Source organism: Mizuhopecten yessoensis, unplaced genomic scaffold, assembly GCF_002113885.1.
Source record: "Mizuhopecten yessoensis strain PY_sf001 unplaced genomic scaffold, ASM211388v2 scaffold193, whole genome shotgun sequence".
In the NCBI taxonomy this organism is placed as follows: Eukaryota; Metazoa; Mollusca; class Bivalvia; order Pectinida; family Pectinidae; genus Mizuhopecten; species Mizuhopecten yessoensis.
The window spans coordinates 150,168-165,602 of NW_018403424.1; the positions used below are offsets into that span (position 1 = coordinate 150,168).

At 34.9% G+C, this 15,435-nt stretch overlaps 1 protein-coding gene across 1 annotated transcript; it reads left to right on the forward strand.

Annotated features, from left to right (window-relative positions):
• Positions 1-8,346: 8,346 nt before the first annotated feature.
• Positions 8,347-12,766, forward strand: LOC110459122. The gene is made up of 3 exons (XM_021511256.1): positions 8,347-8,636; positions 9,807-9,962; positions 11,979-12,766. Exons 1-3 carry the CDS (start codon positions 8,429-8,431, stop codon positions 12,134-12,136), a joined length of 522 nt encoding a protein of 173 aa, XP_021366931.1. The 5' UTR covers positions 8,347-8,428; the 3' UTR covers positions 12,137-12,766.
• Positions 12,767-15,435: the final 2,669 nt, after the last annotated feature.

Genomic DNA, 15,435 nt, shown 5'->3' on the forward strand with positions numbered 1-15,435 from the left:
CCTCGATGGAATATGCACAAAGCAGATTGGGCCCAATTCCAACACATGTGCATTGAAAAACTAACCATAGACAATTTTACTAACCTCGACGACCCTATCAAAACTTTTACTGAAACACTCACTTCTATTGCCCAAAAGACAATTCCAAAATCCGCTCCAAAACCTACGAAGTTCCTTTTATCTGAAGAATCTTTTAAAACACGCAGTAATCGGGCAGCTGCTCTAAGACGCTACTTGAATTGCCCAACTGCTTCAAGCTACAGTGAATTTAAAATTTGGCAGGCAACGGCTCGGCGATCAATTTAAATTGACAAAAGAAACAGCTGGAAAGAATATGTATCCAAGATATCATCAAACACGTCCTCAAAAAAAGTATGGGATATGATTCGGAAAATAAGTGGGAAAAAGAAAAAGGCAACATCCTCCCACCTCATTAATAAAAACATTTTTTTTCGTCTTTGTCTGAAATTGCTGACGCATTTGCGAAAAACATAGCTAAAAACTCATCCCCTTTAAACCACTCCCGAAAATTCCAGTCTTTAAAGAAAAAAAGAGAAAAGAAACGGCTCAATTTCAAATCATCAAACAAAGAAAGTTATAATGAGCAATTTACCCTACCAGAACCTGTTGATTCGCTTAGAACATCACAGGACACTGCTGCAGGTCCTGATGATATTCCATATCAATTTCTAAAGCACGTACCGGAATCGTCACTAACATGCCTTCTTTACATATTCAACCAAGTTTACGCTTCCGGAAAGATTCCCGATTCGTGGAAGAACTCCACAATTATATAAATCCCAAAACCGGGAAAGGATGCTACTGACCTAAACAATTATCGTCCTATCTCTCTGACTAGTTGTGTATGTAAAACTTTAGAACGAATGATAAACACTAGACTGGTTTGGTTTCTTGAGGCCAACGATATAATATACCCTCTTCAAAGTGGTTTTAGAAATAGAAGAGGGACAAATGACCATCTCATCAGATTAGAGACATTCATTCGAGAGGCTTTCGCCATGAAGGAACACCTTGTCGCCGTGTTCTTTGATCTTGAGAAGGCATATGATACTACATGGCAATATGGCATCATGAAAAATCTTCAGGACCTTGGCGTACGTGGAAACCATCCCAATTTTATATCTAATTACCTATCAGATAGACACTTCAAAGTCCGTGTTGGTTCAACTTTTTCTGAAACGTCTAAACAGGAAATGGGAGTCCCACAGGGTGGAATCCTATCAGTCACACTGTTTGGTCTTAAAATCAATGATATAGTCAAATGTCTTGGTCAATCAACAGAAGGGTCGTTATTTGTGGATGACTTCTTGATCTGTTACAGATCTAAGAACATGCACACGATAGAACGACAACTTCAACAGAGTTTAAACAAACTACAAAATTGGGCAGACGAAAACGGCTTCAAATTCTCTAAATCCAAAACTGTGTGCATGCATTTCTGTCAAAAACGAAAAGCACACAATGACCCAAATCTAACACTCGATGGCACTAGAATTCCTGTTGTTGAACAGACTAAATTTCTCGGCCTCATTTTTGATTCGAAACTCTCTTTCATACCACATATAAAGTATCTGAAGGATAAGTGTTCCAAGGCGTTAAACATTATACGAGTCCTTTCTCATACTGATTGGGGAGCGGACCGTGAAATGCTTTTGCGCCTATACAGATCACTTATTCGAACAAAACTGGATTATGGTTCTATGGTATACGGGTCGGCGCGCAGTTCGTACCTGCAGATGCTAGACCCGATCCATAACCAAGGGCTACGTGGAAGCAAATGAACCATCCCTTTATGACAGAAGAAAAAAACTTTCATTACAATTTGCAGCTCAATTAAAATCAAACCCTAAAAATCCTGCTTTCGACCAAGTATTCAACCTAAAATACCAGAACATATTTACGCAAAACCAAAAACTTCTGCCAACATTTGGTATCCGAATTTCAAATTTCCTGCAAGAACTCAACATAAAGTTGACGGACATAGCTGAATTTAGCATATCTGATGTTCCTACGTGGACCATTCAAACCCCTGATTTTAACTTTAAATTACATGAGCGAGGGAAATCAAGTGTTATGCCCGAAGAACACAAATTCTCCTTTCGGAAATTAGTTTTGAATTATCTCGAGACCACCAACAAACTTTTTAAGATACAATCGAAACTTAAAATATCTATTCCCAGCCGGAAAGATCGTAGAGAGGAAGTTGTCCTCGCTCGGCTCCGTACTGGGCACACTTGTCCTACTCATTCGTACCTTTTAAAACGAGAAGATCTACCTTCATGCCACGCATGTGACACTCCATTTACAGTGGAACATTTTTTAATAGAATGTTCCGATTTTAAACACATTCGTGATAACTACTTTCGAATCCCGGATATGAAAACTCTTTTTAGTTCCGTGGACTCGAAGGCATTATTTAAGTATTAGAAAGACATCGGTCTATTTTATAGACTCTGATGTCTTTTAACCCACTTTACCCTTTTTGACGTTATATATATATCACATTTTCATTTCAGAATATTTATTGTTCAGATCTTAGATACAAAGGAATTGTGCAACAGGCAAAGCCTATGAGCGCCCTCTCCTTACAGTTATAAACAGTTTACACACATCATATTGAATGAAGTAATGATAAAACATGTATATTATGTACATGAATATTGATATTTGCATGTCATTATTAATTTTTTTGGTAATGGTTGTACAAAAACTAGATTTTACAAAAAATGGCAATTGAAATTATGCTGGTGGACAGCACATAGTACAATTATGTANCCCCTGCTTGTAATGTTTTCCAATTAGACTTATACCCATCTATGACCACTCTCTGTTGCCTATCATGAAGGTATGATGTAAACCATTCTAACATATTATTACATATTCCATATTTTTTTAGTTTATAAATTAGACCGTTATGCCAAACACTGTCAAAGGCTTTGCTAATATCACAGAAAATCATGCTGGCCTCTTTGCCCTTGTCTAAATGTTTTACAATTTCATCGTATATAATTAATAGCTGATACACTGTGGAATCCTTAGGTAAAAAGCCTGACTGATTCTTAGAAACAATGTTATATCTTGAGAGGTAATTGAACATATACTTAAACACATTTTTTTCAAATATCTTGCTAAATATAGGGGTAACAGATATTGGTATATAGTTGGATGGATCACTTTTATCTCCCTTGCCCTTATAAATTGGGGTAACATGGGCATTTTCCCATCTATTTGGTAGCTTTCCGGTGGTTTCACAAGAGATTGGGAAACCCTTTTTATGAATTTTGGAGGGATACTATCAGGGCCTGAAGGTTTATTAGTATTGAGTAGATCGAGCGGATCAAAAATGTCCTGTTCGGTTATGTCTATTGTTGAAAAGTTATGTCGGGGTCGGGGGCAGTCAGGAGGTAAATCGTCAGCATTCTTTTCAGTTACGGAAATCGAAGTGACATAATCGTTAAAAGATTCCGCCTTATCTATGGGGTGGATTTTCAGTTCGCCGTTGATAATCAATGGAGAGTCATTTTCGTTTTTGCTTTTGAGATTCATAACCGATTTTGCAATACGCCACCATTTTCCGGGGGGTATGATTTTATCAATTAAAGAAGATTGAAGTTTAGATAAATATTTTTCTTTAGCTTCCCGGACTAAGTATATAACTTCATTCCGAATAGATCTAAATTTTGCCCAAGAAGATGGAGTATTATGTAGCTTGGCTTTGGAATGCTGTCGATTTCTTTGTCTAATTTTGAGTCTGATACCATTAGTCATCCAAATTTTATCATTAGGTCTTATAGTTACTATTTTATGGGGCAGGAATAGGTCGATAGCAGTTAGGATTTTATCAGTTAAAAGAGAGTTCATATTTTCAATATCACCTTGTAATAAAAGATTCCAGTCAATGGACTTAAGATACTTATTTGCCCCGTCAAAGTCAGTGTTATTGAAGTATAATAAAGTCTTTTTATATGCATGTTTCTTTAAAGTCTTAAATTTCAGATCAGCGCTAACTGAACAGTGATCACTACAAGAGGGAGGATGTACTATTTTGTTTTTAATAAAGTTAACGTTGTTTGTTAGTATAGTGTCAAGTGATGTTGAGGTCTGGGAAGTAATCCTGGTAGGTTCAGTAACAGTGTTTTCTAACCCATATTTCAACAAAATTCTATGTAGATGTGAGTTTGGATTTAGATGTAACATGTCTTGATTTATATCACCTACCAGGACTACTTCCCTTTGCAGATCAATAATATTATTTAGGTTAATATCTAGCCTGTCCCAGTAGCCAATGAGAGAGTTAGGGGGTCTATAAGACAAAGAAGAATAGGTTTATTATGGGTAGTTACTTCAGTCCATATTAATTCAAGATCATCTGTCTCAAGGTCAGGTCTACGTTTAATATCAATATTATGTTTAGTATAAATCAGAACTCCGCCACCATAATCATCTCTATCCTTTCTAAAAATATTACCAAAGTTTTCCAAAGATACAGCACTATCAGGAATTGAATTATCAAGATGAGTTTCAGAGACGCACAGTATATCGTATTCGGAAAATTCAGCATCAAGAATATGAGTTTTGTTCCTTAACGAACAAATATTGATATGACAAATAGAAATAAAATAGATGTGGGAGTTGGGTGGACCGGGGTTCGGGTGAATATCACCGCATATGGATAATATATATAATAAAATAAAAATGTAGGGCAAATTCAGAGAGAATAGATTCAGAGAGACACTAACGGTACATAAACATTAATAAAGTAGTGAGTCATTCCCTGCCGTTACAGCACCAAGATAGTTTGTTGTTTTATCCATTGTCAAAAAGGAAACGAATATGTAGAAAATACATCCTGGTAGAGTAAGAGCAGAGAATGACACAGATAGGTTTTAAGCAAGATACACGGGATATAACAATATTTAAGTTTTGTAAACAAGATTGACATGTATAACTGTTTATATTCTGAAAACACAATTTGCCTTGGCGAAGTAAACACATTGACAAATGAGAACAAAAAACAATATAAAAATAGATGATAAACATAAACATTATTTACATTAACCTTTAGGACCCATATAACAAATGACTGTGATACAAAAATGAAATGTAAGAAAGAACAGTTATATAAATATCGAGTGACCCGTCTCACTGACCCCATACCGTATGCTGATTACACGATAGACCTGACGTTACCTGTTGAGAGTAGAACCATCCTACATAACATCGCATGCCTTTTCACGAACTCGGGGGTTAGTGACGCGGATCAGCCGGTATCCTTCCAATTTACGCATTTGATCGGATGGTACAGATTATCAATATTACGAATTAAGTGTGAAGCTAGCGATCATTAAATTATACATTTTCTGTAATGAATTATTATCATACATTTTATTAACTAGCGCATATGACAATAAGACACCAAAAATTAAGAGTGCAATAATGTTATTAGGAAAAAAATATAATAGGTATAGATAATATACTATCGTTCTTCATGTTCAATAGACAGCAATTCCTGCCCAAAATTAAACATGGCATTAAAAAGTTATTTACAAACCCTGCGTGTAAATATAAGGTTGTGAATATGATACTGCCCTGCGGTATGTATTTGACTGTAAGGATCCCTGGCCGCATAAACGCATCTGTTATAAACATAAACATACATACACACACACACACACATACATACATACATACACACACACACACACACACACACACATACATACATACATACATACGCATTGTGAATAGATTATTACAGGTACCAAGCTACTTTGATGGCAAACCCTAAACATATGCAATAATACTTTAAGCAGATATCAGGCACTTTATGTACAAAATACATATTGTATATAGTATCATTTTTTTATAAAGAGACACAGGTGAACCCTTAGTGCACCCCTGAACCTATCGACACTGATACGAGTTCAAGGGTACACCTATGGCACATCAATGGTTGCTTACTTTTATACAGTAACATCTGTTAGTATACCTTTTCGACATTCGAGTATTAAGTGAAGTAAAAAGTACCCATGACCCAATACCTACGTGTACCATATCAAGCAATAAACCTTATAGACATGTAGGAAGTAAATTATATTGTTATAGCAGAGAGCAGGCATTTTACTCATTATTTCTCGTCATAGATAAATTGATATGAGATGTATGGTTATACCAGTCATGCCATCTAATGGTATGTATACTATATGGAATACAAACATGATTATATGTGATGGGAATTAAATTCAATTATCAAAGTTATGTGGCGTAACCTATTAATGTGTAAGCAAGCAAATGGGCATAACATGAACATATCACGTTCTTTATGACAAAATCAAGTTCATTATTATTTGCAGTTTTACCTGTTTACATAATTAGACGACAGTGATATACTGGATAAGGTGATCTGGAAATTCTATAGGCAAATTGCAGTAAAACAGACAGACAGGGCTTCGGATAACATTTGTTATAATCACATTTGATTGTCATTTTTTGATTGTGGATATTTATAAAAACAAAGACCACTAATTGAACGATTATGTATAATGATACAAATTGTACTATCTTTGTGGTGTTTGTTTTATCTATATTGTACATATTTTACCTAATATAACATATTTGATTGCTTACAAACTTATATCAGTGTTATATATCACATATTCCATATCATCTATTCGTTATCTGTTAAATTATTTTAACCCCCTTTTTCATTTTTTATTATCTACACATACAATGCGAATGCTTTTAAAATGAACCATTTTATCTGATTTTATCTTCGCTACTCACATGTTTGTTAAAAAATAAGATCAATAAATAAATCACCATGGCCCTAAATGACCACAGCCGTCGATGGGCCGTTAAACATAAACAAACAAACACACAATACACGACAACAGTAAAGATTCCTTAGATCACGACCCCATCTGTACACTGATAACAGTAAGGATTCCTTAGATCACGACCCCATCAGTACACTGACCAAAGTAGAGATACCTTAGATCATGGCCCCATCTGTACACTGACATTAGTAAAAAGTCCCTAGACCATGCCCCCATCAGTTTACTGACGACAGTAAACTGTTTTTGTCACAACTCTATCAGAACACAGACAACGATGGGGATCTCTGTGATCACGAATCTATAGACAGCTGTTTGATGATGAAGTATCAGTTTGAATATTTGGTTTCAAACTACGGTGATTTATTTATGAAGGAATGATTGACCAAATTCTAAATTGATAACTTTTTCGACTTTGCCCCTTAGAAAGAGGGTACTTATTCACGAGCAAAAAAAAACCAAACCGAGAGAGGGAGTTCATGTCATAAATACGGCATAACATATGCGTAATTAACCTAAAGATGCTGCCACTTCAGGTACTTCACTGTACTTTTATTTACTCTACCACATGAAACATTTACTTCTATTTTAAATGAATATTTGAAATGTTTATTTTGTCATCATTATTATTTTCATTTCATTTAAAACTGTTTATTATAAAAGAGAGAGAAAAACTGGAACTACTTTGCAATGCGCGGAGTACTTTGGTTTCGAACTATATAGCGTCGTCTAATAACACATAATTGTGTGTAAGCTTTTTTAAGAATGTTATGTGATAAATAGAATCTTACATGAGTTTCCATGTCATATAAAATTTATAAAACTCCCTCAATAATTTGAAATTAAATTATTAATTTCGTTTAATAAATTCAATAAAAACATGCACACTCATGGAAGATTCTCTATGCATCTTTCGCCTCGCTGCATTTATTTTAAACCTGATTTTTTTTTAAAATAAAAAGATACATTATGAACTGTTATACAAACTGTAAATCCCTGTAGACAGATTTGAAACCACAATATTGCTTTCATTCACGGTACACTTTTTTTTTTGTATATTTACGTCACTGGTCTCAATAGTCTTAATTTATAAAGTATGATGATTTTTTTTTTTTTAAATCCAACTGTTATCTGTTTTTTTTTAATCGGTTAGGAAACAGATCAGCAGATACAATGTATAGTGTTTCCATTGTAAGATCTCTTGTATTGTGTTTAATCGTAATGTAAGCATTACAGTGAAGCTCAGCGTAAGCGAAAACGAAACTAGTTTTGTAACATTAGTTCCGACTAATAAATCGCTTTTCGTTTCAGAAAACAGTTAACAATACTCGAATACTTGTGATAACATGAATTTGTGAAATATGCGCGTAAATCTGATAAAATATCAAGGTTAGGGCGTCATATCTACAATGACAAATCTGGGCATGCGTGCATGTTTGGTTAAACCAATCAGAAAATCACGAATGTAACCACGTACGTGCACTTCAGCTTCGAACTTTGTTATTTATTCAAATATATCGGCCTCCAGTCACTCAGTTGTGGACAACAGCCCTACAAACAAAGTTTTATACGCCATGGGTTTCTCTGATTCGTCCATATTGTTGAAGATAGCCCTTGTTATATTGGGTCTTGCGTCAATATTGCAAATAGTAGGATTAGCGACTCCAAACTGGAGTTCCGCCCTTACTCCCGCTGGTGATGCGAGCATATCATCGTCATTCGGACTGTGGAAGTTTTGTTTTTCAGCACTCGGAAAAAGTGATTGTGATAGCTACCCAGATGGTATGTGTGTTGGTTTTGGTTTTTGGTTTTGTTTGTTGTTTATTTCTTTGTACTTGTTCTAGCTTGCGTTAGGCTGCTGTCTCATTACACAAAAACGAATAGAAAATTAACTCATTCACACATGAAACCTGAACTATTCCAATCTTTGAATTATAAGAGTTCAAATGTGTATTCAGAGGTGAATGAGTTAATAACATAGGAGAAGTAGAATATAGAGTAAGTTAATACAAGAGTGACAGATTTGCCTTTCTGCCTTCTTTGATATTTATATTATTTATTTATTTTTACTTATTTATTTGTATTTTTGCAATAGCATAAAGAACCCCGGGCTACTGTTGAAACAATTGAATGTTTTTCCCCATGGTCATTACATGCATGTCATAGAAATTTACATGCAATTAACATTCATCTGAAGTATACAGATGTTTCGTGTTATTACCATAATCTTTATATTCCAAACTTAACATACAATCAAATAAAATATATTTCTTTCAATTTTAATATTCTTGGTTTCATTGAATGAAATTGTTTCCATAGTCTGGAAAAGTCCACTTCATTCAAAACAGCAAAATTATCTCAGTTCGCTAGGATTTCGAGCAAAGGAACCAAGTAATACTGTATACGTTTGTATCTGACACATAATTAGGGGACAACCCTACTGTATTCTGAGATTTGCGGCGGTATATCGTGATTATCCGTTTTACTTGCTCCACGGAGCGAAGCCACTTAACCGGATATTTGCGACAGTTTAATCACAATATATCGCCTCGAATCTATTTGTTAGATGTTGATTGACCAATCAAATGTCGTGTTACATTTCAAATGAATGAAAATACTCAATATCTCTATATAAGCGATGACATCATTTTTATCATATACATTGTCATTAATATTATTGTATTTGTAATTATGGTGTGTTAAACAACTTTTCACAGCCTGTCTTTAAAATGGCTCTTTCTTCATGTCGGATGTTTTTGGTGTCTTCAAAAAGCATTTAACTGTAAAAAAAATCTGAAAATTTCTGAAAATAGTTTTTCGTGTTGGTATTCGGATAGGTTGGAACGTTATATACGAAAATATTTTGATTACAATAAAAAGCAAAACTTCTCTTCGTTGAAAAGAAACCATTTCAGGAATTTCGGTTAATAAAGTGTTCCTATTTTTTTTCAGCGGAAGATTGGTTGAAAATATGTCGGGCATTTGCAGTCATTGGCGTTTTGGCTGTCATTGGTGCGACTGTCCTGGAAGTATTATGCACGTTAGCTCTTTCGAAGGCCACGCATAAGATCGTCTTCATTCTTGCAACATTGGCAGCGTTCGTTGGAGGTCAGTGATACATACTGAATACTTTGAAAAAGTTTGCCAGTCAAACTTTCACCCTTCACCGGTAAAATCGCCCTTTGCCCAATACTTATTTTGCCCTTCGCATTTAATTGCTTTGTATTTTATATTGGTTACTCATGTTCTCTATCTAGATTAAATCGCCCTCATTACGGAGGGCGAAAAAAGTCGAAAACCAAACCGCAGCGAAAATTTCCCGTTATACAGTAATGTGTATGTGAGTAAATGTATGTCTAAACAAATAAATATATAATATATCGTTCTAATACACATTAAATACATTAGCAGACGAACATTTAATTTGACATGCGTTCTTAAATTTCATCTTAAAAGACATAATATAATTAAGTTCATTCCCATAATCCAAGTAATTTAATGAAATTATTATATAAGACCACTGAAAATAAAGCATAAGTAGCAAAATAGGGAAATAGACTGGAGGACGGGGCTTTTGTATTTCAATAGAGAATGTGTATATCGAAGATTTTGTTTTTCGAAAAATTAAATACAAATGCCCAGAAAACTGAGGTATAACAAAAGCATAATTATACTCTCAGTCGTTGAAATATGGGCACACCATAAGCGAAGGAAAGATTAACACCGGTAACATTGAAAAATGTACAAGACGATATACATTACCTAGCTGTGGGTCACTATACATTGAGGTATACATGTATTTCGAACGGGGAAGAGTTCTGATTTAGTCAAACTCACTACAAGGGCAACGGTCTGAAATTATCCTTTGCATTGATGCTACGTTTAATAGAATATTAGTTGTCAGTTTATCTATACAGTTGTGGGGCTCTCCTAGCTTATACATACATAACCAATGATGACTATTACATAACCTGAAATTAAAACCTTCGCAATTATTCTGTCCATCATCCAACAATTTGGTAAATACTTGAGGCAGGGAAAATACATTTAAAGTTTAACAGGGATATAAGTATGATATTGGAAACAGTCTCGGCGACCACACCTATAATGTGTTAACATGTCACGCTTTATCGGTAAGGAATGTTAAATGTGTCAAAAGACGGATGGTTTGCCAAAATAACTGATATGGGCCATGTGCATGACAACTGCTTTAGTAAAACAGAGGTCAGAGAAACAAATCAGACAAATGTTGTTTACTTAAACAGTTGTCATGACAGTTAACTACTATAAACACGGACAACTCCTTATTTCTGAAGCATTCATGACGACTGCTGTGGTTTATCGTATTTTAAAGCCATATATTATCAAGCCATTCGCCTTTAACCTCTCTGGATGTATATCCAATTAGAAATGTTATTGTTTTGCTCATTGTTTCGGATAGTCCACCAAAAATCAAAAATCAACTTTCAAATTACTGTTCCAATAGGTAATAACGGTATCTCGATACTTTTGACCCTACAAAGCGATTAGTAGTTTTTACATTAAGGATAATAAGGTAACATAAGGTCATTCTATTCTGAACGCATAGCTTCGAAGAAATATATCTGTTCAAAAGTTTATAAAACTTTTCTGTTTTGATATAGAATTGATATTTACGATTTTCTCCAGTTCTTTCACTGGAGCTTCTAACTACGTTTTATTTCCTAGAATCTTGCTTGGCAATACCTCACTTTTAGCTTCAATGTTGAACGTTTGCCCGGGGAGGAAGGCAATGGGTTCTGTCCCAAGCCCTTAACAATAATAGATGTTATTCCCTGCTTAACGTTCAGCATTAAGGCATGGTATTTATGTGATATAGCACTATCAGGTCGGCATCGCAATGAGGCAAATACACAAACATAGCGTGCCTCCAGCACACAAACACACATGCACGCATACACAACATACATGGAGGCACGTCCGTAAATAACCTTAGACACATACTTCTTAAGTGCAATTGAAAATCGTTTTCAAGATGAAATATATTATATATACTTACCATTCCCTTAAGGTTTTACTTGTATCTTTTATTTCGAACTTTTGTTTAAACCTAAAGCTATATTATGTACTTTTGTTTCATTTTAGCTGCAAGTATCATCCTAGCCGCCATCATTTGGGGTGCAAAGACATCCGATTTGGGAACCGGAATAACACTTGATTGGTCGTTCGCCCTTTCTATCCTTGCTGGTGTTCTGGCCGGAATAGGTGGACTGTTGGTCGCACTTGACATTTGTAAGGGCTAACTCTGAACCTGGCTGTTTATCCATAACATCACTTTTGGAAAAAGCTTTTTGGGAAATGTTCTTTTGTCACAATGACAGACTACGATGCGGTTTTAGCAGGATTTTTATATTTACATCGTCTTCAACATGGCTAGCACAATTCTACTTCACCAGTTATGTGTGTTATGCGTACTTAGAACCTAATGAGTATTACGTGTTGCGTTCTATTGACTTTATATTAACGTAGGGAAAACCGTTGCACATTTAATATACCAGAACAATTGTTAAAGTCACTTGCATTTAAAATGAAAATAAAAAGCTTTGATATTTTATGATTTTTAGAGCAGAATCTCTCTGATCATCATCGCTTTTAACATTGATCAAATCGCAATTTCTTGCGACTTTATACAATAGTTTAGGCCATACTTCGAACAATGTAAAACACAAATTATACGAATCACTTTTTTGATAGAATAAAATTATATACGGTATGGCGTGTAAAAAATGAAATATGTGATTGTTGTTGCTACATAAAATATGTTATTGATTTACAATGCAGCATCGTATGTCTATAATTATATTTGATACTGTCTTATTGTTACAAATATTCACTTAATGCATCATTTGTTCAATAAAATGTTACAAATCCTACATCAATAGTTTGTTTGCCTGTCCTTTCCTGGTACATCATGAATAATACTTCTGATTGTTCTTGTAATACAGGAAATCATCAGCCCTAATTTGAATGGCCTTTGAAGAGCCTTGCAATTATTACTTTAATTCAGTCGTACTCTTGTTTTGTTTGTTCTAAAAAGGTGTTTCTTGTAATAAAATATAACGTTTTGAATGTAATCTATGATGATCTTTGTGTCTAGCATATCTAATTCCTGACATATTTCATTATGCATATGTATACTAGTGAGTGAGACTAACCAGCTTTGTACAGCTGAAGCTATTTGCAGAAATATATAAGCACATGCGTAATAACAACAGTGAAGACAAAGGGGCTTGTCAAATTTGCAAGGCAGTCCGTCCCTTTTCCAAGATAGAAACATAAACACTTTCATATAATTACTCAAATAATATTCACCATGAAACAATAAAAGTATATAAAAAAACGGCTACATTTATGACTGGTGTTATCGCATATCCCCACGGCTAGCTTGTAACCGAAGGCTTATTATGGTACAACAAATTCACATTGACGACATTAGGTCAAGTGAATTAATAGAAATAATGTTAATAAAGGTAGAGAGAAAATCTATGATGGTAGAAGGTCGTGTAAGTTTTTCTTACAACGTTTGTTCAAGAGGAAATCTATAGTGGTTCTGGGGGAAATAAGCGTCAATGCAGGCACTGGATGTTCAGTCTTTTCTTCGAGTTGTTGGGTTATACTGAAACCATAAAGAACTTGAAAGGTGAAAATTGTTCGACTATCGCATATATAGCATGATAGATTAAAGCTGTTTGACTTAAATATAGATACATGTAGCATGATAAATGAAAGTTGTTCGACCAGCGCATACATATCATAATTACAGAAAGTTGTTTAACTAACAATAATAGCGCTACAGATGAAATACTTTCGGCCATAGTGCTTGCTTTACGACAAAACCAAACGAAGAGAAAACATCTTTGTGCCATTGTGTGACAGACAGTTTGAGGAAATTCCCTGAAACATTCAGTAATTTATTGAAACCTAAAGGAACTTTTTATGCTTAAAAATGATTTTTTTTCTGATTTCCATTAGTGATATATTGCTGGAAATTCAACAGAATATTTAAATCCAACTGTGTGATTTTATAACATTGACCTAAAACTATAAAAGGGGATTATAGGAAATGCATGGTGTCAATTGTTGTTCATGTTGTTCATAATTTGGTTTTGTATGTGTATGTTGTGTGCTGTGTCTTATCTGCAGTGTGTGTGCATTTTAACATAACGTGTGTAAAAGAGATGTATGGAATTAGTGAACTACATAAGCTTAACAAAACTTACATCCATAAACGAACTTTGGATATACATAACAACCTAATACTCAAACTACTTGAATTATTGATTTTATTATCTAGCTGACTTATAGAAAATACAATAAAACAATAAGGAAAGATAACAAGTTATTATATAACTGCAGATAATAAACCGATGCATTTTCCTGTTGACCAAAAGGTAAAAACCACAAAATATCTTATATCTTATGAAATATATGATTCGTTGATAAAATGTCACTTACTTCCGCTTATTATGCTTTCCCTTATGAGAACCCGTTAGGTACTTGAATAGAAAAAAAGGAACCATTTTGAAATTAAGTCCGTAGTATCGTTTTAATGCACATCTCTTTCTTTGTGTGTGTGAGTGGAGGGGGAGGGAGTGTCTGTGTGTGTGAGTGGAGGGGGAGGGAGTGTCTGTGTGTGTGTGAGTGGAGGGGGAGGGAGTGTATGTGTGTGAGTGGAGGGGGAGGGAGTGTCTGTGTGTGTGAGTGGAGGGGGAGGGAGTGTCTGTGTGTGTGAGTGGAGGGGAAGGGAGTGTCTGTGTGAGTGAGTGGAGGGGGAGGGAGTGTCTGTGTGAGTGATTGTGTGTTGGTCTTCTTTCTGCCTTTATGTCTGTGTCGGTCTTTCTGCATGTGAGTATGTCGATCTGTCTGTGTGTCTGTGTTTATCTGTCTGTGTGTCTGTGTCTGCGTGTTGTTATGTCTGTAGGTGTGTCGGCGAGGAAGATGTCTGTGTGATTGTCTGTCTGTCTGCATGTCGTTATTTTTGTCTGGGTGTTGTGTTTGTGTCTGTGATGAAGGGTGTGTATATGTGTGTGTGTGTGTTTTTTTGTGTGCGTGTGTTTGTGTGTTTGTGTGTGTGTGTGTGTGTTTGTATGTGTTTGTATGTGTTTGTGTTGGTGTGTGTGTGTGTGTGTGTGTGTGTCTGTTGATATACACATATCATATTTATTATGCATGAAATGATTTCTTATAGACAGGAGCTTTAGATTTACTACATATTTTCTCTTAGTATGACGATTCCCTACATGGAAGTCTGAAGAGAACGTTTTTGCGACATGTAAAACAGACTGATTCATCAACTAATAATGCAAGTTCAGAACCAAATGGACACAGGAATATTGTCTCGGTAAGATGTCACCTGGAAAGAAATTTACTCCGTGTTATAAACCGGATACTACCGAACAATTTTCTCAGGAAAACATTAATAAATTATTCATACATTTAATGACCGTTCCGATCATATGGACACTGGTCAATTTTCACATAAAATTGTATTTAAATTAAGAACAAAACTAGCGAGAATAGCTAACAGAAAGGTAAAAGTAAT